The sequence below is a fragment of the Trichoplax adhaerens genome, genomic scaffold (genome assembly GCF_000150275.1).
Source record: "Trichoplax adhaerens TRIADscaffold_2 genomic scaffold, whole genome shotgun sequence".
Lineage (NCBI taxonomy): Eukaryota > Metazoa > Placozoa > Uniplacotomia > Trichoplacea > Trichoplacidae > Trichoplax > Trichoplax adhaerens.
In genome coordinates, this window is record NW_002060944.1 from 7,417,769 (window position 1) to 7,445,523 (window position 27,755).

At 35.4% G+C, this 27,755-nt stretch overlaps 6 protein-coding genes across 6 annotated transcripts; 2 read left to right on the plus strand and 4 right to left on the minus strand.

Annotated features, from left to right (window-relative positions):
* Positions 1 to 2,671: 2,671 nt before the first annotated feature.
* On the minus strand, positions 2,672 to 3,918 carry TRIADDRAFT_53738 (uncharacterized protein; the record flags this gene model as incomplete). The annotated part of the gene is made up of 3 exons (XM_002110071.1): positions 2,672 to 3,292; positions 3,767 to 3,845; positions 3,887 to 3,918. The coding sequence occupies 3 exons, from the start codon at positions 3,916 to 3,918 to the stop codon at positions 2,672 to 2,674; spliced, it is 732 nt and encodes a 243-aa protein (XP_002110107.1).
* Positions 3,919 to 7,755: 3,837 nt separating this feature from the next.
* On the plus strand, positions 7,756 to 8,484 carry TRIADDRAFT_53739 (uncharacterized protein; the record flags this gene model as incomplete). The annotated part of the gene is made up of 2 exons (XM_002109539.1): positions 7,756 to 7,900; positions 8,324 to 8,484. The coding sequence occupies 2 exons, from the start codon at positions 7,756 to 7,758 to the stop codon at positions 8,482 to 8,484; spliced, it is 306 nt and encodes a 101-aa protein (XP_002109575.1).
* A 1,608-nt stretch (positions 8,485 to 10,092) lies between these two features.
* On the minus strand, positions 10,093 to 13,258 carry TRIADDRAFT_37252 (uncharacterized protein; the record flags this gene model as incomplete). The annotated part of the gene is made up of 10 exons (XM_002110072.1): positions 13,134 to 13,258; positions 12,805 to 12,865; positions 12,545 to 12,709; positions 12,206 to 12,404; positions 11,833 to 12,025; positions 11,244 to 11,513; positions 10,954 to 11,139; positions 10,732 to 10,869; positions 10,409 to 10,589; positions 10,093 to 10,220 (listed from the first exon to the last, which is right to left on the minus strand). Exons 1-10 carry the CDS (start codon positions 13,239 to 13,241, stop codon positions 10,093 to 10,095), a joined length of 1,629 nt encoding a protein of 542 aa, XP_002110108.1. The 5' UTR covers positions 13,242 to 13,258.
* A 2,134-nt stretch (positions 13,259 to 15,392) lies between these two features.
* On the plus strand, positions 15,393 to 15,614 carry TRIADDRAFT_9217 (uncharacterized protein; the record flags this gene model as incomplete). Its single annotated transcript, XM_002109540.1, has 1 exon — positions 15,393 to 15,614. A coding segment is annotated over one exon (222 nt), but the record flags the coding sequence as incomplete, so codon positions are not given.
* Positions 15,615 to 17,353: 1,739 nt separating this feature from the next.
* On the minus strand, positions 17,354 to 19,210 carry TRIADDRAFT_53742 (uncharacterized protein; the record flags this gene model as incomplete). Its single annotated transcript, XM_002110073.1, has 6 exons — positions 17,354 to 17,374; positions 17,453 to 17,606; positions 17,833 to 17,926; positions 18,012 to 18,159; positions 18,634 to 18,765; positions 19,022 to 19,210. 6 exons carry the CDS (start codon positions 19,208 to 19,210, stop codon positions 17,354 to 17,356), a joined length of 738 nt encoding a protein of 245 aa, XP_002110109.1.
* A 2,530-nt stretch (positions 19,211 to 21,740) lies between these two features.
* TRIADDRAFT_21433 (uncharacterized protein) lies at positions 21,741 to 27,482 on the minus strand (the record flags this gene model as incomplete). The annotated part of the gene is made up of 27 exons (XM_002110074.1): positions 21,741 to 21,865; positions 22,241 to 22,310; positions 22,383 to 22,442; positions 22,570 to 22,648; positions 22,782 to 22,849; positions 22,952 to 22,987; positions 23,067 to 23,138; positions 23,283 to 23,345; positions 23,617 to 23,764; positions 23,881 to 23,957; positions 24,034 to 24,099; positions 24,170 to 24,223; positions 24,354 to 24,419; positions 24,546 to 24,586; positions 24,663 to 24,711; positions 24,857 to 24,919; positions 25,014 to 25,063; positions 25,142 to 25,211; positions 25,297 to 25,355; positions 25,444 to 25,548; positions 25,706 to 25,772; positions 25,858 to 25,926; positions 26,006 to 26,062; positions 26,202 to 26,282; positions 26,368 to 26,428; positions 26,541 to 26,677; positions 27,426 to 27,482. The coding sequence occupies 27 exons, from the start codon at positions 27,480 to 27,482 to the stop codon at positions 21,741 to 21,743; spliced, it is 1,950 nt and encodes a 649-aa protein (XP_002110110.1).
* Between the last annotated feature and the right edge of the window lie 273 nt (positions 27,483 to 27,755).

The window sequence follows — 27,755 nt, forward strand, 5'->3', positions numbered from 1 at the left end:
CAGAAAGTGATCAACTTAAGTGAATTATTTTATTGCCAAGCGTGGCGTTGTATCTATAAGATTGATCGAATAATTTATTGAAATAGCGTTACACTAATTTGGATCGAATTATTTTCTCAAATTGCAATCCTATTATGATATGGGCAGTAGATAACGTTGAATCTTTTTATTGGAAGAATATTGTATATCAAGGACATGTCCTTGGGTACATTTCCACATGATTAGCACTAGAGTAATTCTAGTGAAAAGATTAAGTTAAATAGAGTCCACTGCACTGGTATCTTACTTTTTATATTAGCATTGATATTAATGGTCTTCTACTTCAGCTTTATCATATAAAATTACAGTGGAGTATAGTTCAATTAAAGCTAGTTGCATTCGATACGATATCTTGAATTATACTACTACTTTATAATCTTTTACAATAATTATTTTATCTGTATCCTTCATGTGATACCAGAAATTACTCAATATGAATAGAATTATCCCTTTGCTTGGGCAATTTGATCCGTCATAGCTGTTTGACCGTTAGAAATTTGAAGTCTTTAAAGTTTAAACAAGTCCCAGCGACTTATATTATCCATCTGCAATCGGCATTTTTTTATATTGTACTCGCATACTTTATGCGCCACCATAACTCCTGCTAAAAATATTTTTAAACTTAGTAAACTATATGGCAGGATATTTCTGTTTTAATTTTGAGTTTAAAAGCAATCGATTTCATTTTTCAACGTCAGTCATGATAATTTATCTGCTATTGAATAGTATGAAAAGATGATTCTATTTATCAGTCATTACATGCAAGGATAGCGATAATACCAATGTTTAAAAAATGTATTTCACGATATTTACGGATTAACTGTATTTTCAATAGTAGAAATTTCACTATTATAGATTCTTTTGGTATAGCAATTTCCTAGATGCTAATCTTGTTATTTATAGCTGATTGGACAAAATAATAGATGTTTTTGTTCGCCACTACCACATGAATTTATATCTGTCTGCTGTATTAATGTTGGAATAAATCAAATGTTCCTAAACGCCTTAAAAAAATGGAGCACATCCTATATCCTCTATGTATATACGCATATATTCAAATTGGAGTGTCCGCTTTTTGCCTAATACGTCTTCGCGATGGAAGAAATGGTTATGTAGGTTAAAATCCTGCATACACACACACACATACATGCGTATAATCTACCGTATGAAAATTTAAAGTTTTGATTAGTTAAAATAAGAACAATTTCTTCACCATACGTGTTCGCAAAGGGAATAAATACTCAACTGTACATGTCATTGACATTATCCAACCTAGCACAAGTACATTAGCTATGTTGGATAGTATCAATTACACAAAAAGTAAACAGTATTTCTCTCTCTCCTCATTTTCAACAATCAAGCTATTTTAGTTTACATAATACGGGTGAAAGTATCGTCTACCAGTGAATATTTAACCAACAAACTGAGAGATTGTTATTTATAGTTTGCAACGTAGGCACTGATAGGCGGCACAGCACACTTACCACCACTCTAACCTAATAATTCTAACACTTGGTTAGTGAGACCATTATTGCATCCATTTCAAATGCAATCATATAACGAATATTTACATCGATGATACTTACGATTGACTGCCTGTTCTACGTGATATCGACTGATACGAATATCTAGCGAATTATTGTTATAGAGAAGCAGATACTGTAATCCATTTGATTTATGATTTGTAATCACGTGAAGGAGTGATAGATTCTCATGTAAGATATTCCTGTGGAGAAATAGCAATTCCTTGCGAGTAACTTTTGTACATCCTCATAATTGGCAAACAAAATCACATTGGCTAACACGTATGTTAACTACAGCATAGAACTGCTCCAATGTCTACGAGAATGATTGACCATATTTCTAATTTACCAGCATGATAGTAATGATTCGCTATTGCATAGATCCAGTCAGCGGGCATAATACAACTGCAATTACTTTTGCGATGTTATTAGAGTAAGGAAATGTCTAATCTACTTACAATTTAGACGTATCGCCTGTGCAAGTGTGCATGTACTGTAAGTTGGAGGTAAATAATCTTTTGCCTAGATGACAACTTGATTACATCGTCGATAGGAAAGTTCATCCATATATCTGCAATTTTTGGCCTCCTTTTATTATAATACAGTATCTACCTAAGATATTACAATGCTGTCCATTTGGAAAGGTTACCAGTAGCATATCGACCAGATAATAACAAATCATAAAGCTTACGCATATTGACTAAACTCTATCGTATTCCACACACAGTACAGTAGTATAAATCTCTCTCTATCCCTACTGTACATGCGTCCAAAAAGACGAAATATTATTATGTACATCCATGAAGAAAGGTCTACTACGTCTTATAATGCATATCATTACTGCTACCTGTAGTAAATATTTTAACAACCATTCAAAGTAATAAGCAAAAAATAGAATGAAAAGGCATTACTTGCGATCGGTACCATAGCAAAAGTGCTTGGGCAAAGTTAGAGTCATGGTTTGCATGCCCAATTGCCCATGTCTAGTATGCCAAATGTAAACATTCATTTGCTTATGATAGGAACAAGGTCCTTCCTTTACTTCCAAATGTGATACGTTGGCCTTTTTTGGATGCCATCGCACGGACTCTAGCAGGAGACTTGTAACACTATGGTATGCCAGCAGATGCTTCTAGCCTATCGACACGTTGGGATAGCAAAAGCAGTAGATGTTTCATCTTAAATAGATCGGAGCTGATCTTTTCCATGTTGGTATCACTGGCTGTACTGACTGCAGAGACACTATTATCCGTGACATCGGTCTCTTGCTTGGATATAAACTGGCCTAAATGATAAATTTTCAATTTATTGAGTTTGAAAGCATATCTTGATTGAATTGGCGATTTTGACTGAAATGGTGATTGATATTTTCGACCTAAAACAGTGTTGCAATGATAGCAAGCTAAACGTTGATAGGAGCAACCTTTGCGAGAGCCTCTCTTTAATGTCACTAACTTGGTGCCAACATCGACAGCATCGGTGACTGAATCGAGAGTAATAAATTCGATGTCGTCGTTAGAATCGACAGCAGATAGAGTATCACCGACAATATTGAAGCAATTATTGCATTGGAGAACTGCTGGATTATCTTTCAATTCTTCCTCCATAATGTTAATTGACGATCTTGCACGAACCGGTGTAATATTGATTGCATCAACAAATTTGACAACAGGAAGATTGCACAGTCGAATAGAGACTTTTACAGACCGATCATTGCTATTGACGCTATCCTACACCAAAAGTAATAGTATTTCCCTACGATAGCGTGATCATTCTTGCTAATAAGGTGTTGATAAAGCTGAAATAATCAGCCTTTAACCAATTATTTTCTTGATTTAGAAGTTGAAAGTGCTGCTAGCAGTGGTGGAATAGTCGCAGTCAACTGATTTGGGCACCTTATTGTATACTTTAATATCAGTTTTTGACTACTACGGCACTTTGCCGGACGGACAGGATAGACTGAATACGATGCTGTATACTGTACGATACAGTGCATTTTATTATATACTTCTGTAGGCGTAGTCAAAAATGTCCAACGACTAGTAAGTAAAGACTTGATGTCCGCTGATTATTTATTTTTTTCCAGCTATTTATCCACTTGAATTTCTTCTACTACTACTGCAAGTGGATTTTCTTTCCTCTAGTAGTCATTAAGTTGTTGTGTAGTCCTGCTGCATGTAAGAATGATCCCTTCGAGGTCTTACTTGAGCAATGTAGAAGAATAATTGACACTCAAATTGAGTAGTGTTGGTGCATGAGAAGACTGTTGTTAGCCATGACTGCCTTCACCATGGCAGCGTAGTGTTACAAGATGGATAACTTACTTTGCAAGTTGCAACGCGTTAGTAGATGGCATTTTTTAATTACGTTTATAGCCCCTTGTACTATAAAGGCATGCAATACAGCTCCTTTTAGATATTTATAATTTGCTAGAACAATTGCAGCATTCCTATGATGTTGATGGTCTATGTTGCAGAGCTCATCAACGAATATTGCAACGCGCTAGCACAAGAATTGGCGAGAAACATAGAATTTGAACATTTTTTTATTGCGTTTATAGCCCCCTTCTAGTATTCTGACGTGTAATCGAGCTCATGTTTTTTAAACATCCATCATTGGCTACAACAATGTTAGTTAGCATTACTACTGTGTTGATGGACCATTTTGCTGCACAGCATAGCTCATGCAGGCGTTAATGCCTGCTAGCTGTTACAGGAATCCATCATAACACGTAATTTGTGAACTTTTGCGATTGCCTACATGATCCCTTTCTACGATGCAGGTATACAGCACAGTATTGTGGAGCTCATTGAAGATATTTATCCTTCAGTAGGACACAATTCTAGCATTGATATCATGTTGGGCGTCCATTCGCCTGTGCTAGATCTCTTTCTCGTAGTCCTTGCGTTGGTCCATGAGCTAGCATTGCAACGCGTTGATAGTAAAGAATTACACTGGAATAAATATGTAGGCATGGAGATAGCTCATTTTTATATAATTATTTATTATATAATTCATTATAACAATTTAGCCTTTTTTATTGGATTAATGGTCCACTCTTAATGGCTTAAGGCTTGCTCATGCAGCATAACGGATTGGGTTGCTGATAGCTTCTAGCAGATGTGAAGCCCTGTTTGCTGCAAAAGCACTATCGATAACCCTGGCCCCTAAAGTTTTGGACATGTTCAAAGGTTGTAGATGAAAGGTTTATTACCTTTAGGCTACAACTGACAGAGGGTAAATGCCAATCCAATAGCTCAGTACTTGAGTATTAAGGAAGAGTAATTAATCTATCAAAAAGAAGTCCAATGAATAATGTACGAACGGTAAAAGTTCGAAATTTGATGAAGTCATTACCTTCATGTACATCATCATCCTACAAAGTCTACGAAAGCCAATCCAATGATAAAAAGTTTGAATGAGTAAAAGTACTGTCCAAAGTAATACTCAAGATAGTCGCTAGCGCCACTAGTAAAATCCTAAATGACAGTACTGGATTATCAAGATGTCATTTAACTTGGGCTCCATTGGATGGACTACAAGTGTTATTTGTACCACAAAAAAAAACTTTTCGGTATAGGAGCTATCCCGTGGAATTGATGCATTTTGTCATGAGGAAGAATGTCGACTTTTATTACAGTAACGCACATTTTATAGACGAAAGTCACATCATGGCAGGTACCATTTCCACTACATAGAATAATGCACGTATCAATAAAGGCAATGAATGACTAACATTTAAAAAATAGGGGAAAATGATTTCCATTTTATGGAAGAAAATGATATCATGTCATAGCTCCATTTTCCATTGCATAAGATGATATCAATAAGGGTAATAATTACTCAGAATTCCAAAATAATTCAGGCATTGGCCAACTTTGACTATGTCTATAGTTCTACGCTGTAATTTATCGTCAAACTCTCATATTGGCCAGTAGCTGAATTCGACAGTACAGTAGCGATGAATTTTATCCATTTTATTGTAACAACCAATGTCCATTCTCATATTGCCTAGTGCCTGAATTCGATAGGAGTTCAGTAAAGATATAGTTTAGCTGATAGAAAGCGTTGTTTGAGTCATCAAAATTTGGCAGTTTGGCAACCATTCAATGAATTATATCCATTTCATCGTAACAACCAATGTCCGCTCCCATAAGAGCCAGTGCCTGAATTCGATGCTAGTTCAGTAAAGATATAATTGAACTGACAGGAAGCGTTGTTTAAGCCATTAAAGTTTGGCAGTCTAGCAGCCATTCCGTGAATATTATCCATTTCATTATGACAACAAATATTCATATTAACCAGTCATTCAAATTTTTAAAATGAAAGTTACACTCTAGACAGTAGTAACATTTTCCACTGCGTATCTTCTATACTCTGTGAATACAATATCGGCCATCTCAGAAGTTACTAATCCGCCGAAACAGATGTAATCTCGATCCATTTCTTTCAACTAGTCCTTCTTGCTTCATCATGTTCATTCTAACTACACTGTTGTAGCTGAAAGATTGTTCTATCCTTCCCTGTTTAACGTTGCATCTTGAATAACTACGTTGCTATCAAAGAGCAGAGGCAGCTTTCCCAAAACATCGTGGCCTTCTGTGGTTGGTTGGGTCAAATAATGACAGTAATTAATGAACTAATTAATTCATTCAAAAGTCTTTTTTATTTCCGCAAGCTTTTATACCAGCTTATATTGGCTTAACACAATTTCCACTGGTATACTAGATGGTGTATTGTACCCGTAGTCTATAGTAGTTCATATACCATCTTCTCCATATTTAACGGCATAACCAGTTAGCAATTTTTTGACTCTACTGTACACTGGCTCTCTTCAACTTTCACCATTAATTTTTAATCGTATTGTATGAGATGATCAATTACAACAACTAAACAAAAAGTATCCACAACTGTGCAGTATACTACATTGATATCAGAATCGGAAGAGTTTCTCTTTTACCTGCTAATTTTAAATTTGCAACTTTCCATCTTCATTTATCGTCCATAATTCAATCCATTCAAAAAGAAAAGCATGAATGCAATCCATTGGACTGCGTTAATCATCTTCATTTCATATCTGACATTTACTACAGCGTTTGGCCAACTAGAAGGTAACATGCTACGGATGCTTTCTACTGTCAGAGACCGTCAAAATGTTGTATCTATTATAGCTTTCATACGTACTATATCGGACAACATCGCAGGCAAACTGATAATCCTGACTAGTCTAGACCATTCCTTCTCCATACAGATCGTTGTTGCTGCATTTCGGAGAGAACGCATTTTTATAGCTGTGCATCGTTTCCTACAGTTGCTGCATTACTTTCTAGGGGTTCTTGTTTGTCATGAATAAATGCATTAAAGCATCCAACCCTGATCGTTACTGACATCCTATTATGCCTGCTTTCTACTTCGAATTACTTGGCTTACCATCGTTGTAAATCAATCATCTATAGTAACAGCACACCAAGAAAGTTAACTTGTCTAATCTTCAATATCTATTTATCACCTATTAGTAGGGGCTAGTCCATCATCATGATCATTTCATTCTGTACAATAACAAGAAAGTTGAAATATCTTTGCTGTATAAGTAGTATACAACAGTACAAAGAATGGAACTCAACGACTGTATTATTCTCTTTTCTAGGTACAAAATTATATTGTGATGGATGTAAAGCGACGGTTAAAGGTAAATGAATTTAAAAGACTAAATCTAAAAATAAGATCCTGTTACTGTAGCATTAATTACTAAAAAGATTTGAACTTGGTTATCGATCGTAGTACTCGTAGATAATTCAGATCAAATAAATAAGAAATGGTAATCTTTAAAAGACACCACAGATGCCCATCGAATGTACTTGAATAGTATTCAATTACTTTCTTGGATCCAGTACAGCCTATATAGTATACGTACTCATAGGAATGCATACTATACATTTATTTGCGATTCTTGCAACATGAAGGCAAATTTGTTTACCATGTTCTTACGAACACGGCTACCACATCATTTTAAAATAGGATTACATGCTGTCATACTTGTGTAAGTTATGGTTCTCAATACAAAATAGAGTGGCCCAATTTCATTGTTTCTCGTTGTCTGTAGTATTAATGCAGTTAGCTTTTTTCAATGTTGTTATATCGATTCATCGATATTGCATTATTTATTGTTTACTTTTCGTACGATTTAGAAATGATGGCGGTTATCCATAAAAGAAAAATGTCCGAACCACTGGATGTGGCTGTGGTAGAAGCCTTCGAAGTATGTTCATCTGTTGACCTATTTAGGAAATACGAGTATCCACCACCTGATAACTTAAAAGTCTGTAATCACCTTCTCGGTAAGTGGTTAGCATTTCCATTTATCAAATTTAAAGAGTATTAGCGATAGATGATAAAGGATAGGTTACGGATGAGGGAACAGAATGAGAACTGACTCTTACAGTAGGACGTTAGGAACAATACCTTACTTTCAAAAATACAGTAATCCTTTAAAATTTTAGTCATTCTTCTGCACTTCTTATATTCTTGTTTAGTATCATAAACTCAATGTTCTAGCATAGATTGTAGATTGGATTCTCAAAAATTAGTTTAGATCGTAATCTTGATTTTTATTGATAGATACATTATGTACGTACAGTACATGGCTGCTTAAACTTAAAATCCAATAATTAATTTCTATTAATTATTAGTTGGCTAGAAGGATAGGAAAGAATTAAATAACTAATACATGGATTTTTATTGCTGTCACCTTTATATCCTAGACAAATATGAGGAAGAAATCGAAATGCTATTAATGAAGAAAGTTGAGGATCCTGAACAAAAGATTTGCTTCGAACTTTCTAAAGCCTGCGGTGGAAATACTACTGGCAAGGACTCAAAATTAACCAGTGAAAAAAACAATGAAAATAAAGATGAATTATAATTTTCTAGGCCTTAAAACAAATTTTTAAGATATCGATGATTGTACAGCATTACTTTTAGTTTCTTGTCTAATGTTTACGGCCTGTGTTATAACTTATAAGCATAGTTAATCTCCATTTAATTTAATAATATTATCTTGGTTTAAAGCGTTTCCTTTTTCGATCTATTAAAGATAAAGTTATGCTTTACTGTAGTGAGATTATGTAGATGCATATGTGCCTGTGTTTATATCTCGATTCTTTTCTGCGTAGACTATTAGCGAAAATATTGCTATAATAGTACCTTGCTATTAGCAATCTACTTACGAAGAGTATAATGGATCCACTGGTAACAATAGCGACACAAATGCTACAAATTTATCAGATTAGCAAGAGGCTAACGTTCCTTACCTTAGTCTGATCATTAATCTTCTAAATTTATTTCCTAGGTTATCCTATCTATTTCTACTATCCACTACACTATATGAAGAGTTCTTTCAATACTATTTATTATTTAACATCGCATGTATTAATATTGAATAAATACACAACACATAATATTTAAGGTAGTAATTTACAGGATGTCATAAGACAATGTATGTTCTTAAACAATTTAAAGTTGCTAAATGTCATGTTGCTGTCAATAAGACATTAACTCAGTTGTAGTTAAGAAAGTCTTAACAATACTGTGCAACTGTGAGCTTAAATCAATGTTAAAGGGCAGCAAAACTGATAAACACTCCTAACATAGCTTCAACTAATTAACGATCTCATTTCACTTACGAATTAATTTCAAGATAAACCAGATCAATATTACAATGTTAGAAAAGTGCAGATACGGGATTACATGGCTATGCTTTACTAAAATGCGTATAGGAGAAATAGTTGATTCACAATCACAATAGCTAATGTTGTGGAGAGGGGGTACTAATAGTCACATAAAAATACGTACAAGGGCTTTTTGTTGCGTAAAAAGTATATCAGACTGTAAATAAATAATAAACTATAAAGATTAGTGCACTCCCGTAAGTCCAAGGTTTCTACGGTGAGATCGTTATTGAAACTTAAACTTATCCGGCAATGCATTATTAACAATGTCATAAAACTTACCTTATTTGTGCTGAACTGTACATGTAACTTATCACATCAGCCTCGAAACACTAATCTAAGCTAATCATCAATTTTACTCCGATCAATATACGTATCGTCACTGGACGTTTCGAAATCTATCATCTTTGAAGCGTACTAACAAATAAATAAGAGACGTGCCACTATCAGAAACAAGGCTGGTGCATAATTATCCTAACTAAACAACTTTGTACAATTTCAAAATTGATGTTCTTAAAACAACTTCAGTAACTCGGTTAAATCAATTCGAAGTCCAAATAAACAGTATTTTAGATCAAATTTTATTTTGCATCAGGTATTTACTTTTACAATTTCATCTACACTTAAGAAAATACCATAATAGTAAAATGTTCGTGTACATTATGATTCATTTGAAGAAGTCAAAAAAAATTTGTCATTTTTACCTTTTATAATATTAATAAAGGAAATTGATATAATAATAATAAAGAAATTAAACAAGACTATCGACCACATTTACGGTCAAACATCAAAAAAGAAATTGTTTATGCATAATTTTCTTCAATTACTCGAATATCATCGATCTTCAATATCATTCGTACCAGCTGAGTAGCCAAACTAATTTGTTTCTTTTTTGCAAGCAATGTTTCTATAACATGTTGCTTTTTCATATCTATAAAAAGATATATAAGTTATGCTGCATTAGATGGCTGTAACGTTTTTGCAGGATAATCAATTAAAGGAACTAACATACAAGCGGACATGTAGACGTAAAGGGAATAGGTGATAAAGTTACAAGAATAGCTTGTCCGACTTATGAAGAAAAGAAATGCTTTGTACAGTACTATACACCTAACGTACCGTTGGTGCTGTTTCGCATACAATCGATTCCAAGATAAGGATTTTTCTCAGACACCTGCCTCGATTTTACTTCAGCAAGATTCATAATCGGATGTAAACCGGAATTTTCAGCTAAAGCCATCGGAATGGCTTCTAAAGCATCGGCGAAACCTCTCATAGCATACTGTTCTATCGTTGATATCTACAAGTGTGTAACAAAGATAAAGTACAAGTTAAGTCATAATGCACTACCGCAAGAAATCCTTTCTGTAATTTATAATTATTATCACTAAAAGACTCTATAGCGCGAGTATATCTAATTGTAGCTCCTTCTTCAATATTACCTTTTCTGCTTCGTTACTAACGGCAATAGCACAAGATATTTCTGCAGCACCTCCACCATACACAATGTGACTATCTCGAACCAGGTTACGAATAACACATAAAGCATCGTGGATACTTCTTTTAGCTTCTTCAATAATCTAATAAGACATTTAAAAAGGTAGATAAATCTTGATTAGAATAATCAATTTCTTCAGAGAAATGGTTGAAATATTTTCATATACCATTTTATTGCCGCCTCGAATAAATATTGTCACAGCTTTACTGTTAAGACACTCTTCCACCACTAGCATTTTTTCCTTTGTGGTTCCAAACGATAGTTCCTTGATAACGCCTGCTTTTCCTAGTTTACTCTCGCTCAATTCGCTAAATCTTGGTACGATACGACCACCTGTAGCAATTGCAATCAGCTAGACAACAAGATTGAAGTCATTCTTTTAGGATAGCTATTCTTAACGGTATGAAATAGAATAGCGCAGTACGTTAATCAGGTTAGCTATTATCGCTACTATACCTCGATCTCAGGCCCACCAACCCATCTGACCGCAGGTAAATTATTTTGTAACAACAAATGATTAGCTTCATCATCAAATCCCCACTGACAAATAGCTACGTTAGCACCGGCTTTTTTGACATCAGCTATCATTTCTTCAAACTTTTCCATTTCATACTTTCGAAGATCTTTATAATCTTGTACTGAAGTTACATCTAAATGATGTTTTGTTTTCGGTTTTGGAGGCTCAAAAGGACAGGTTAAGATTGCAATCTTGGCGTCTCTTACAATCTATTAATTATAGTGAATTGATGTGAATATGATGCAAATAGGATCACTTGTACGATATACGAGGTTCATAATCATTACAATATTGAAAAGACGCTGGTAGTTATTACAATAGTTTATATTCATATATGACTGCATCAGTGCTGTAATCCGATAAATATTACAGATAGCAATCGTTTTCAGTCATTTATTGATATTGCATGATGTCTGGCCTCGATGATACGACAAAAGTTATCATAAAGGAATCCTGTTTCATGCATCTTTACCCTACTGCTATAACAGTAAACAATTCAATCAACGTATTGACGATTTCCATGCTTACCTTGGGCATTTGTGGATGGCTAAAATCTTTGTCAATTACGACGCCTTTCACAAGTCTACTATCGTCTAATTTACCACCAACTTTTCCGTCGACTTTGATCAATTCGAAATTGACATCTTTTGTTTTAAAATCTGCTACGTTCAGAACGGCATCAACTGCCATTTCAGCAAATTGGCGGAGACAACGATTGACTCTAAATAAAATGATTACAACATTGCCTGTCAGATGCTTTTATAAGCGCATAAGATAAAAATTGACCAACTCGATCGCTTGTAAAATCAATGTATTGTAGTTTGAATACTGATATGTATACGAGCAATACAACACTTGACAGAGCAAGGTATTTGAAAACAAATAATAGGATTCAACTCACATTTTCGATCCTAAAGATGTCATTGCTGTTTCTATTAGACGTTCACGATTATTGGCAGTAATGGGAAAGTCGTCACTGATTGCATCTAGATTCTTGAGTGCAATTTCAGATGCTATTTCAAAGCCATCAGCAACACGAATAGGATGAATTCCCTTCTCTAGTAATATTTCAGCTTGCTCTAACAATGCACCAGCTAAAACTGCAAAATCCGAATACAGAGAAGACAATTTAGGGATAGACTGGATGATACGAGTATTGCTTAGTTAGTAGTACACGTGTATTTCAATGGATCAAGACAAGACAGCGTTACCATGATGAAATAATCGATATCATCCATACCTACTACACCTGTGGTACCATCACCAATCTCTTCATCTTGTGATTTCGATAAATCAACCATTAATTTAGCAATTTGATGCTCTATAGTCATCATGGACAAAATGGTTGCACCATCGTTGGTAACCGTTACGTCACCATCAGGACTAACCATGATCTTGTCCATTCCTACAGATATCATACAACAGACCAAGATATTGACATGTTGAGTGATGATGACTTTAGATGGCATGTAGAAACAATTATAAATGGATCATTTTTACCTTTAGGGCCTAAAGATGATTTCAACGTGTTGGCTATAGTTCGAGCAGCAAGGATATGTGTCTAAAAAGGAACGACATAAATTCCATTAGTAATCCATGATGATTGACGCTTGATTGACCTCGTTGTCAAGGTGCAAAACTTGAGGGTACTTGTAGACTTCTTATTATACAGTAAGAATAAAACGTGAACTATGACATGAATTAAGATGTCAAGATGTTATTCCCTGACTGAAATAAAGCTCATTTTCTACTTGAATAACTCTAATCTGAGTTGATTGCTGGTGATTTACTTTGAATGATGGTACAAAAAGACAGTTTACTGCATTTACCTTTTGAGCAGCTAAACCACTCAATCTCTTACGCCGCTCTTGATCTTTCATAATAATGAAAGGTCGCCCATATTCATCAAATGCCAAGGAAGGCGCTGCCATAGACATGATTGATTAAATAGTGTTAATAATATCAATAGTAAAGTAAAATAGAATGTCGGATGGCTACAGATTGCTTCCGATCTAGATGATGACTTCAAATCGGTTGGAGAAACGCTAAGCCCCTGTCGTGACGATTCAATCTTGCCTGATACTACAGATTGAGGGCGCATCTACTGTACGCATACAGGACGTCAAGGCGTATGTGTAGACTAGTGTTACCCTGGTCGCGAGGACTCTGTCAGTCTGTCCACTGTCCTGGCGGAAGAGGGTTTCGTCCAGTACTCTACAATGTACAGTACGTGAAGTCGTTGCTACAGTACTCGGTACTGTAGTCGCCAGCACGGGAAGCACCGTTTTACTTGGTTTTGCAGTCCGACTGTCTAACTTCTACTGTACTGTACTGTACAGTGTACAGTACAGTACTGTACAGTAGAATAAGATCCGTCCACACGGCGAACTTTTTTCAGGACTACCATAAAGACTTCAGTCAAATCCTGTATTTTTGTCTTCGTCAAGGACACTGGAAGACAAGGGCTAAACGTGACGCCTAAAAGGTTACTACATTACTGTACAGTACTGTACAGTACAGTACTTGAAGCCCCTGCTACAGTACTCAGTACTGTACTCTCCAGCCCGGGAAAGCCATCTAGCCGCGCACCGTTTTACCTGGTTTTGCACTCCGACTTGTCTAAAAGGTGTTCCAATGGAGCATGGGCAAAGTCGGGTCAGCGGCTTACGCCACTATTGCATGAAGTGTATTCATGCAGTATTGCATCAGTAAGAAGCCAGGGACTTTAAAAGAGTTTCCTCTTTCTTTGAAAAGTCCATGCCCTGGCCCTGACTCGTATCAACTCACTTGTACAGTTATGGAAAATCCGCATGTGCGGGCAGTCAGGCTTTGAAAATAGCGTCCAGTAGCATGCAACTGTGAGAGTCTGTACTGTACAGACAGTACTGTAGAGTCGGGTACAGTACATTGTACTGTACCATGGACCCTAGTACAGTACTACAGTACAGTACAGTGCAGCACAGTACAGTACTGTACTGTAATGTCACAGTAGTAAGTACAGTAGACATGTACTGTAGCTCGCTTCTACTGTGTGGACAGTACAGTACAGTAGAGTACCGTATACTGAGTAGAGTACAGTAGAGTACTGTACAGTACAGTATAGTACACCGCTTGTCCTTGGCAGCAGCGCTGTGTCTTGATAGAGCGTTCCAAACATTGCTTCACCTGTCAATGGTTCACTTCCCCACGATCGACACCCATCGTATCATACCAAAGCATCTACTGTGTGCACAGTACAGTGCAGTTCAGTACTATACACTACACTAGTCCTTGGCAGCAGTGCAGTGTCTTGATAGAGCGCTCCAAACATTGCTTCACCTGTCAATGGTTTCACTTCCCCACGATCGACACCCATCGTATCATACCAAAGTGGTCATGCGCAAGAGTAGTGACTACAGCGAGCGACCCTATGGACTGTAACAGCCAACTGCACTGACGAAGGCTCTAACGGGGACGCTCGACAGAAAAGAAAAATGTCTACCCAACCTGAAAGGTAAGTTGACTATTGCCATCTGACGCTTATCGATAGTCATCGTATTGAATTTTATCCTCCTTGTGGATTGAATGCATTGATGGTGCTTTTGCACTTTCTTATGTCATCATTTTTTAAAGTCAACTTGCCATGACACTATCATAAATGCTATTATTATTTGTCAATTCTAGCGAAGACAAGGATTCCAAGAAGAAAGCTGACAAGGCAAAGAATTCGTCCAAAAGTAAACGTCGCAGTCATTCCACAGACAGTAGCAGCAGCAGTGGTAGCAGTAGCAGTGGTTCATACAGTACATCTGGCAGGTAACATCCTACTTTTACTACTTTTCCCTTCTTATTTTACCTCATTTTTTTGCCTAATTGGACGTGCTTGATCTTCATCTTGGTGCAGTTATTCATCTTCGTCTAGTCGTAGCAATTCCGCTAGCAGTAGCAGCTCCAGCTACTCAAGTAGTAGCGCCAGTCGGTCAAGCTATCGTCGGCGAAGAAATCGCTCTCCGGCTGATCGATACCGTGATCAGAAAGAGAAATCTCCCAAACGTCGTAGTCGGTCACCAAGGAAACGTAGTCCATCTCCACAACCTGAACAATGCAAAATTCACCTCGGTAGATTAACACGAAATGCAACCAAAGATCATGTACAAGAAATCTTTTCCAATTACGGTAAAGTTAAAAACGTCGACGTACCCACGGATCGCGCCAATGGGTTACCAAGAGGTTTTGCTTATATAGAATTTGAAAATGGTAAATCTGCAGAAAATGCTATAAAGTACATGAATGGTGGACAAATTGATGGACAGGCTGTCACTGTTGCTCTGGTATTACCAATGACTGTTAAAGAGCGAAAACCACGACGTTCTCCACCTCAACGTTTCCGCCCAGCAAGAAGGAATCACTCTCCACGTTATCGTAGAAGATCTAGGTCATATTCTCCTCGTCGGAGAGGATCACCTCGTCGATCTAGGTCCCGCTCTCCTCGGCGTCGAGCATCACCTCGTAAATCCAGATCGCATTCACCTCGTAGGAGAAGTCCAGTTGGCCGATCTCGGCGTTCTCGTAGTCGTAGTCCGCGGTATCGTAGACGCAACCGTGATCGCTCTAGAAGTCGTTAATTTGTTCTACAAGATTGTTTAACTTATCTGCCGAGAAATCTACCTATGTACAGTATTGCCTCCGGCGCGATCATGCGATTCATGTCTATGATAGCTTTATGAAAACATGAAAATGGAATGCTTTTTACTAGCTTTAGTATCACAACACTGTAGTCATCCCTGTCATCTGCTTCTTCATGTTTTGATGCAGAATTGATGGCAAAAGTAACAATATTTCTGTTATGAATTCCACAATTCCAAATAGTACAGTGATGCGAGATACATTTGTACTTCTTGTTTGTATTGTCAAATTTTCAAGCAGTCGTTTTATGACTGTGCCACTGTAAAGTTGCGTTCTTCCTGATGTATTAAAGTTGCCCTTCATTTGATTCTACACAATTTTTGTAGTCGTTTGATTGATTCTTATTAGCCTTGTCTGCTACAGTACAAAGTTACCTTTACTACTTTCATCCGCAAGATTTTAACTTTCAGCCAAACATGCCATATTATATGTGGTATGGCCAATTGAAAGCCACAGAAACTACATATATGCATTAAGATGAGATATTGCGGAGTCAATCGAAATTTCTACATACTGTCCAAAGTAACGGAAACTACTCGTTTTCTACACTTTTTGTATCGATTTGTTTGAAACTCAACGCATTACAGCCACAATTTTCAAAAAAGATACACTGTAATAGCCTTACAGTATCTTGCTTTTTATTATGACAACGAATGAAATAGCTACAATCATTCATTACAGGAAATGGCACCAAGCCACGACACCATCATATGCAAATTTAGAAGTGATCATTCATTCATTAATTGTACAACCCAACAATATTAGATCAGGCTATCACTTCAATCTTGTTGACCGTCTAGGTATAGCTATAGGAAGAGTGAATTATTATCTTAATGGCTTAGTAATGTATTTGTATCCTCCTAAAAATGCTACAGTATCTCTCTTTGCATTTTTGCTATTCGTAACACAGACCACAGAAGTAAACCATTTTCGCCAAAAACAGATCAAATGGTGTGTATCAAAGTACCAAATAAAAAGTGAGAAAAGTTGATTTTTTTAATTTATAATACACCGCGTTGCGGATAGCCCTTCAATCCAAACGTACCAAAGGTGAATACAGTACAGTGATTCGCATTAGTCGAGCACAGCATCATTACGTAAGATAATGTTTTAATTACCGTAGTCAAATTGATCACGCTGGGAAAAAAATTTACTGCAAAGTATAGAGCACTACAAGTATTACTGCACTGTCAACTCGAGCGAAAGGAACTAGAAATAGATTTCCAATCATAAAATACAATTTTCTAATAACTAGAGTATTTTCTAACACTTTTAACATAGGTCTAGCTAGTTTGCTAAAAGTAGGATGGTTTTAATCACATTTTCGCAATAAGAAACATCGGATAAATACTAGTAGTTATTACAACAGAAGAAGCTTAATTTTTTAGTCCACTTCCATTTGTTCCTGCATTGTAATAAGATCAAGGAAAACAATCAATTGAGGAAATCGCATTTTAAAATAAATAAATATCGTATCACTTACTCCTGATTTATATGCATCCAATTGCGCATCCAGATCCGTCGCTGAGACAGGCTTTTGTCTGCTTCCTCCTCTTCCTCTACCGCGGCCTCGGCCTCCACCTCGACCACGTCTAAAGACGCCACCGCGTCCTCGTCGGCCGGCATTACCTCCTCTACTATTAATTATAGAGCATCGAGTTGGATTGATGATCAATATGTTTCAGTTGATACACATTAAAACAACTTGGACTAGTGTGGAGCACTATATTGTAACTGTCATTAAAAGCCATACGAACTACGAACTGAAAGTGTTATCTGCAAGTGCGTAACACTATCATGATGGAATCACTCAAAAGGCACAATAGTATTTGGAAAGGTTTTTAGCTGAACAGATAAATTTACCTGTTAAAGTTGTTACTTCTGTTATTTCCCACGCGTCCAGTAGTTCCTCTAGTTGACACAGCCTCATTAACTAATTGAATTTTCATTGGCCTTCCTACATTGTTTTTCAATTGAAGCCCAGTTAGACGATATACGATACTTGATTCAAAGTATTTTCTACGAAACAAGTTATGACCGACCGTCCAATGGTATGTTGTTGTATTTTTTTAAGGCAGCAACAGCCCCTTCTTTCCGATCAAAAATGACCTCAGCAGTTCCTAGTGATCTCCCCGAGCGGTCGTAGTGAACGGAACCTTTTTTCAAGTTACCAAATTCACTAAAGAGTTCCTAATAATGAAGTAGAAATATTGAATTATACACCTAAGACCAGGGAAGAGCCGAACCATCCCTTCTAACGGCGAGCGGCGATAATGAGTAATCAGCCAGTGATTTGGCCAAAATATGATAAACGACTTTGTGCCATCAGCTAGTTATTCCTCTAGATATGCCTTTGTCTTAAGGCTTAATTTAGTACAACATTGTACAGTAGTAGCGTACATACGTAGTAAGAAGCACACGTTTATGCTTTTGAGTACTTCTACCGGCGTGAAGTAGAGCATGATTGTAAAAAAAACAACCTGCCATTCAGAGCGAATGCTCGAATATCTACTACGGAAATGCCGTATACAACATCATGTTTTGGTATACGGCAGACAGTGACGACGCTAGTTTTTTTTGTTAAGTACGCATTGCACGAGTATCATGATTGCCTATTAAGAAATTGAGTTAGGAAACGCCACTATCGTCCTGTCTCATCCTAACCTTAATATCATTATCAGAAACACCGTAATCCAAATTTGAAATCAATAACTTGCTGCTTGTGCTGATTCGATTTGGGCCAAGTCCACCGCCTTTATACATATCGTGGTCCCATTTATCGGGTAAAGTTCTTGACTACAGAGAATAACAGTTGTAGAAGAATTGCTTGCTCAGCGAAAAAAAGAAAAAAATGCTGCAAATTTGGTGTATGCGTTGTAAAAGCAAGTGGTGCTATAGAATGATTTTCATCGTGTCTAGTTGCATATGGATTGCCCGTCAATCATACAATTTGGGGCATATTTTAGTTAGATTAGTTTTAATTTGAAAGATTAATATCTTCAGCAATGATGTACTGAAGTAGTACGAAGATGTCTTTCTTTCCAATACGTACACGAGAGAACGGCGTCATTCGTTGTCGATTTCGCCCCGTCATGTTGCCACCACGTCCACGTCCTGACATGGTGCCTCGGCCTCTTCCGCCTCTGCCTCCTCTGCCTCTGCCTCGGCCACGTCCGCGACCACGGCCACCAGACTTCTTAATAATATCGTCTAAAGACATATCAATCTTCTCTGTTGCCATATTGAAATGATTTAATTTACTTTCGATGCGGTAATAAACGTTCAAGACAAGAAAGGGAGTCAAGGAAAAAAAAGGTGCAAATGCGAAAAAATGGCGGTCAAAGCAATGTTTTTAACCGTCTGAACTTGACGACCCAATTGTATATACACTTATTACTGAACTGCGGTAGTGGTACGGTACTGGTATGGCAGTTGAGCGGTCAAAAAAGGGCAAAAAAAAGCCAAAACACTTTTCTATTTCAAACCACTCAAACATGAGTTTACTTTATATACTGTGCCCTATAGAGATGCCGTCATTCTTGTTATAGTACTAGACAGTACCACAAGGACAACCAGCCGCGTCAATGTGGACTACAGTACAGACTGCTGTAAATTACGGTACTATACTGTAGGCAGGACTAAAACATTGCACTGCACTGTACAGTACTGTATACTGCACAGTACTGTATGGTAGTTTTTCTCTATTACAAGTATGTACTGTACACTACTGTACTGTACAGTGTACAGTACTCTACAGTACACTGACTGTACACTGTACACTGTACGGTCGATGAACGTTTAATTAACGTCATACCGTCTGCTCGACGTTTACTGTTGTTACTCATTGTCACCAGGGACCAACTTCGGAGACTAACAATACTGTACTAAGGCTTCGTCTTACAAGTCTTTAAAACAGTACTGTACTGTACTAAGGCTTCGTCTTACAAGTCTTTAAAATGGTACTGTACTACGGCTTCGTCTAACAAGTCTTTAAATCAGTACTGTGCTACGCCTTCGTCTTACAAGTCTTTAAAACAGTAATGTACTATGGCTTCGTCTTACAAGTCTTTAAAATAGTACTGTACTACGGCTTCGTCTAAGAAGACTTTAACTGAAGTAAAGACTGGATTGTGTATTTCTGCAGAATGCAGACTCTTTCTTCAGGAATGGGCTTCCCAAAATTAATATTAGCGTGCTAATGCAGTCTCGAAGGTAGAATGTAGTTATCAGATACATCACTGTACCCTTAAGAGCAAAGCTCATTCTACCCAGCATGGACCTTGAATTCTACTGTAGAAAGAAATGACTATATTAATAGCTAGCGGTTGTTTCAGTATTTCAAGGAATAAGGATAATTGAATTCTAGTGTAGAAAGAAATGACTACAGTATAGCTAGCCGTTGTTTCAGTATTTCAAAGAAGGGAAAATTATTAAAATAGAAGATCAAATTTTATCAATTGTTAAGATAAAAGACAAAATTAGCCCAAATTTATTAAAATAGAAGATTCGCACACGTGGTCCATCTACGCAGTCTCAGCCAGACTTTCCTCTATAATTTAGATAATTGAATTCTACTGTAGAAAGAAATGACTATATTAATAGCTAGCGGTTGTTTCAGTATTTCAAAGAATAAGGATAATTTCTTATGGGGAATCCCTGCAGCAGCGAGGGGAAAATGAATAGGCTACACCGAACCCCAAACTTCATAGGAGATGCATGAAAATATTCAATTCTACAAAGATATTACCATAGTAATAGCTAGGGATTATTTCTGTAATACTGTAATGATTTTATATACTCTACTAGAAGGGAAAGGAGAATGTTTTTCTTATTGGCGACCACTGCACGAGCTAGGGGAAATTAGTATTGAGGATACCGGATACCTGCAAGAGGTAGGAGAAGTTAAAAGGCCTACGCTATTATAGCCGAGCCCAGAACTTTCAATGAGATACATGGACCCATTATTTCTATAAAGATATTACTATATTAATAGCTAGTTGCTGTTTCAATAATAATTATGCTGTATATTGTAAGGGAAAGGAGAATTTCTTATTAGGGATCTCTACCGGAGCTAGGAAAATAAAAGGCTATGCTAGTAGAAACGGAAGAAAAATTTCAAAAATGAACATCATGTGCAAAGAGATCTCATTCTACAATATAGCCGAGCCCGGAACTTGAAGTGTGATACATCGACTCCTTGTAAAAATAAATTATCATCGTAATAAAGGAAAGGATGATTTCTTACTTGGGGTTACTGCGGGAACCAGGCAAAATTAAAAGACTGCGCTATTAGAAACGCAATGAAATTTCCAAGAATTAGTATCTACCATGTGGAAAGAATCTTTATTGTTTCATAAAGTACATAGCCAAAAGAAGGCTATGCAGTTCATTTACAGTATTTTGAACAACAGATTTAATTCTATAATAGGATACTCATTGAAGACTATAGCTATGTTAGCGATCGATATGTCATGACAGATACACAGCATAGTCACAAAGAAAAGTAATAACTTGATCAATTCTAAATTTAGACGGCGAAAGTTGCGGTCTAGGATACTTGAATCATAAACGTTGGTACGTTAGCGTCAGGCAACTAGGAATAGCTTTTGAATTGACATCATTTAAAACAAGCATCAAGCAATAATTTGCCTTGAGAGTAATAAATAAATCATCTGAAGTTTATAGAAGTATGAGTCAGAACATTCGATGAAATAGGTATGTGCCATGAACAATCGCCATAATAATAACTACAAATATTTGACTTAATCATCTTAAACAAATTTTAGGAATAAACTCTTCATATAGCGAGCTTCGAAAGCTACGGTCCTCGTACCAGGTTGGATTACCGTACTTTGTAGTGGTTGTTCAATGATACTTGGTATAGTTTTACCATAGGCTAGAACAACGAATAATATAAGCAAATTATATATCCATTCTGTCACTGAATAATTAGAAATACATTAGAGCTGGTAACTAGAAATACGAAAATCCCCTAACGTAGAAGACAGTGCAGCTTAATTATCAGATCATACAGTATAGGTACACTCTATCACTCAAAAATTACTAAATTAATTGGTACTGATAACTAGAAATAACAAAATTTCTGAATTCATTAAATTAAAGCTGATAACTAGAAATGACGAGATTTCTTAATTTAATACGTACTGTAGTACGACTTGATTCATTATTAGTCAATATACTACAGTAAAGAATGATTCTAGAATTAAATTTGAAAAAGAGAATCTTTTCCATGAATTTTTGTCACAAGTACCTTCACAATGTTCAAAAAACTGAATAATTTCTTGCAAGACACTATCTCTGACGAGGATCATATGTTTCGCCTTTCAGAAGAATCAAAATTAGTGCAAAGTACAGTACACGTAGAGTATAATTAAGTATGCTTGAGTACTCACCATATTTTCTAATAAAGAGCAAAAGCAACGTTTAGCATAAAACCAAGTGTCGGTACCGAGCTACAAAAAGAATTCTATGTTAATATAAATTGTCCGAAGCTGCTATTGAACGTGTCCTACTGTAGTATAGTATACGCTGCTTCTTAACACTTTGCACTACTTCCATGCAATGATGATAATAGCCTACCTTTTTATTATATGGCTCCAAGCTTTTCATAACGCGAGATATTCCAAATTCGTAATTCCCTTTTGCGCAGTATAATGTTCTAATGATCAATATATACACATGTACGTATTTAGTTAATAAGCCATAGCTAAAGTTGATTCAAGCTAGACATGGTGAAATAAGCTAGGAAGTAGCATTGCTACAAATTCTGATTGGTATTCAATTAGATTTACCCAATAACTAAATTAACAATACATAAGTGGAATATCTTCTTTTCTGGATCGGTGTAAGAAACTTGTTCCTATCATTTTGAACGATAATCATACAGTACGGACTGATTACATCGAAGCGAAATACTTGTTGTAAGTTAAAATAAGAAACACTAAAGGAATCTAAAGTATACCTCCTCTTTTTCAATTTTTCGCATTAATTCTTCAGCCTAAGAAATGCGAAGGAATGCTCAATACATAAATTGAATCAAATAGTATGCTATTGATCTATATTGCTGCTCAAAATACCTCTTCATTTTGACTGGTCATAATGTAAGACACACAAAGATTTGCCAGAACTATGGCACTTATATTCAATATCTAGTATAAAAAGATAATACATGAAATTAACATACAATCATAAGTATCATCAGTACACTTCAAGTAGCTTATTATACGTTGTATATATGATTTTATTACGAATAATGTCTAAATTTTTACAATATTCCCTCGTTTACTACTTACGTGTTGATAATTTTTCTTCACTATGGGTTCATAAAAACTGATGCCTTCTTTGTATTTGCTTTCCTAAATTTTAACAAAATAATTTTAAAGAGTTTCTATAAGTTCTCGATTAAGGCTATAATAAAGATGACCATGGTTCTGATAAATAGATTATTTTGGCAATAGTATCCCACATAATAACTATACTTTCACTGCTAATACCTTATCCTTAACAAATCTTATTGGCACAACACTAACAGCTATTTATAACGGTTTCATGGTTTTGCTAACAACTACGATGGACAACTACATATATGAATAAATTCGATCTAAGAAATAGATCTATATTATCAACCTGCATGAATAAAACATGGGCAACATTTAACTTCCAAGTATCATGTTCATTGCAAAATTCCACTGATTTTCGAAATATCTTTTCAACTTGAGCATAATTTTCTCTGTCCCAGTATATTTTGGCTTGCGCCATAAGCACTGGGATATACCTGTAAATCGAGAAGCAGATTATAACATGACTAAAATTGCTCAGTTATAGAACGATACTTTATTACAACTTCGTTCATTAAAGACTTAAGGAAAAACAATTAATTATTTATCAAACCTCTCTAATGCTTCATCATATTCATTAACAGCTCTTTTAACAGCTTCATCATCGTGATTTTGTCTGGACTCCTGTACCTATGGTATTTATAAAGCGGCAATAAGCGTAAATGTATACGTCTAAAGTATTTATACTTTATACTTTTTTCATTACCTGTTTTGTAAGCTTCCTTAACGCATCAGTATGCTTAGATGCTATATCATCAAATTTACGATATGCCTGCAATGATCAATATTTTGTCAATTAAAGATAACAGAAAGTTTATATTATAACTACTGCAATAGATAACCTCTTCAGGAGATGTCTGTTGTGTAATAAGAGCATCCAGAAATCCATAGAGGTACTGTAGATTCGAAGAAATATTTAAAAGAAATCAGAGGTGGAATTAAAGAGATAGAAAATATAATAGAAGGAAAAACTATAAAAAGAACCTTCATGCTATATTTCACAGTAATAAAGGAGAATTTACTAACTTGTGAAAGATATTTAAAGGTTAGGTGGGCATTTTCAGCAAGCACATCAGCAGCTAAATCAAAGTACTATAACATGAAAAATTGGTAGATTAAAAACTCCTATTAATACGCTATAACAACTTATAGTACCTTAGTATCATGATAACAAAAGTGAACTTTTGTCAAAATGTTTAATCTGTGATATCAATTTACCTCATATTTGCAATATAGTAGTAGTAGGTTTCCAAATGTCTCTGTTATTAATCAAGTATAATAGTAAATTTATTTGATAAAAAAGAATAATAGTAATAACAAGATAATGAATATTACCAGGTGGAAACGGATTTTGCTGGAGTAAAAATTGCAGTTTTTCGAATCCCTAATAACAGTTGATCAAGATTTATTAAATCATAAACAAGCAAGAAGATGAGGAATCTGTGTCAGTTAAATATATCATTAGATTACGGTACACGCTAGCGTATAATTCGATCAATGCATAACTTAAGGTTTCTTTATCCTTTTACCGATGTTGGATTGGCATCAAAATTAATTAAGGCTTGATTATGTAAAGTTACAGGATCTAATTCCTAATAAAAGATTCGAATGGGATCGTAAATTTTTACTCACTTTCCACAACAAAATTGGATGTACTGCTCATGTTATAGAAAGCTTAAAACGTACCTCTTCAGATCTTGGAGGCATATCAGTTAAGGCATCCATAGCAGCATCATCTTACGTACAATAGACAGCATCAATTACGTAATTATCACCTATCTAACATACACAAAGTAAAGTTATTATATACTTACAGTTCTTTAGTTGATGTTCAATTGCAGCCTTAAGATTAAAAGCTTCGATTAAAGCAGTTTCATGTAATACCTGGATATTAGAAATGCAACGTTATCGCTTTAAATTTTTTCAATTTCAGGGTCATATATCAGATAATTTATAAGAATGATCTTACCAGAGTATTTCCTACACTTCGTACTTCGATTCCTTCAGTTGTCATACCAACACTAAGTTCTGTAAAATTTTCACATACACGTATGTAAGTACATTTACCCTTAAAGCAATACTTCGAATAGCAAATACTTGATGATTCTAATCTAACCTGGATGTTCTCTAATACCACGTTCAATAATATCGGCAATGTTCTTAAGAGATGGGGCAAATTGTTTCATGTGGTAATAGCACAAAGCGATATTGTACGATAATCCTAAAGTTAATACCAATAATATTAATAATTTTCTAAGAAAAATGTTTTGCAGACATGTCATTTAAAAATTTACAAGATATAATAAGCTAAGACAAGACTATTAATCTATTTAATACTACATTACTATACGTTCTAACACATTTGTGACTTAAGCTACCTGCTTGGAAGCCAATCATTTGCTGCGCCGTTAGAAATCGCCGACAAGCTTCTTCGTAGCGGTCCTCCTAGTAAGTTAAAGAATATCAAGTAGTCTTGGTTAAGTTACTTTCGTATATTAGGCATATGTCATTTAGAAATCGCAAAACATACCATGAAAAGAAGACATCCATTGTTAATTTCAACGTCTACATCATCGCTCGTACACTGATCTATTAATGCCTGCATATAATATAAACTATCATGTAAGCTACCGTACTAGTTTAAAAGACGATATTCAAAAATATGTTTATGATCTCACTTTTGAACCAGAATAGTCTTGTTCACCGAATTTGATTGCAGATTGTAATTTCAAAATCTGTAGAAGCAATAAATACAACAAAAAATATATTATGATACACTAATTGCATGCTTTTATTGATTCATGTAAAATGATATCACATACAGTATGACAAAGTGAAGAAATGACTACAGCTCTGTGTACTTATATCTCATACCTTTGATTGGGTTTCAGTATTCGTAGGAATACTAAAAGTTGCCTTTGTTGCTTCAGCAAACATATTGGCTTTATATAATGACTATGGTGATAATGTTATTACTCAGCATTACTTTAAGTGTATCAATTTTATATGCTAAATGCAAGTGAATATATTTTACTCTAACCTGTGCATAATTTACTCTGTACTCCACGTTATCGGGTTGTATTTGCACCAATTGTTTATAACTATTATAATTAGACATGAATTAAACGAGAAATATTAGTGTTTATGGCTAGCGGAGTCTTGCATGAATCATTTGATTAGCCGATTAGATGATATTTTATTTGCAATTCTTACCAATCTGCTGCAGCAGCAAAATCTTGTAGGTAATAATGGCAGTATGCTAGAATTGAAAGTGCAGCACGAGATTTAGGATGATTTTCTAATTCACTTGATAGAATTTCGATCGCTTCATGATATTTTTGATCTCGTATCTAAGTTAGATATGATTTTTAATTGATATCATAAGTACAAAATAATTTTAGAATTACTTAATTCACTTAGCGTCTTTAGACGCAATTTAATCCATGAATGTAACAATAACTTTAAAGATTTCGTAATATATTATCATTAACCCTTATTTGTATTATGTTGGCGATATCGTTATAATTTCCTACAGAAATACATGCGAATAACAATCTGATATTTTATATGTTGACAGTAACGGTATCATTTTCATTTTAAGAGTTGGTTTCATCGCTCTTCATCTATGTATTTCATTAAATCTGCTTAATATTATAAGTCTATTGAATTATAGATAGTCGATAGGAAGGATAAGGTTTTTACTAAATTCTTTCCGTTAGGATCTAACAGTGGGCTGATTCAATTTGAAACATGAAAGTAAGTACTTCTCTTGTAAGGGCCTAATTGAGATACGCTTAATAAGGCATGGTTCATATAATAAATTATATCGAAAGGCGTAAGTTTCTATATCGTAGTTTAAGATTATTTGTACTATCAAAAAATTCCGAGTGGAAATCCCTTCTATCATGGGTAAGTAAAGGATAAGATTGACATCTCTAGAATTTATTCATTCAAAATTAAACCCTTTTTAGGGAAAATTTTTTATTAACTGAACTTTTGAATCGCTGATAAATTGGTAAATCACAATTACGGTCGTTAGTTCAAGAAATAACTTCTCATTAGCGTATATCTAATATGATTAATATATGATATACTTACCAAGCTATAGATTTTAACCGTGTATTCGCCTTCTTTAATTTGCGTTGGAGGATTCATATTTTCTAGATACCAGCTGAAGTGGATGACTCAATCGTGTGTAAGCGTGTATTATATATTACAAAGTATAATATGGTGTAGCAAATAACCAACTAATAATAAGCGACAAAGTACTCTACCAACTATTTTTGGAAGACTGCCAATTCCAAAATTTATGTTATATCACTCGCCTTATTAAACTAGAGTAAAACAAGTATACAGTCAGTCGTAAATCTGCCAATATATAGTACTTGATTTGAGACACGAATTAATATGCACACGTTATGGCGCTAT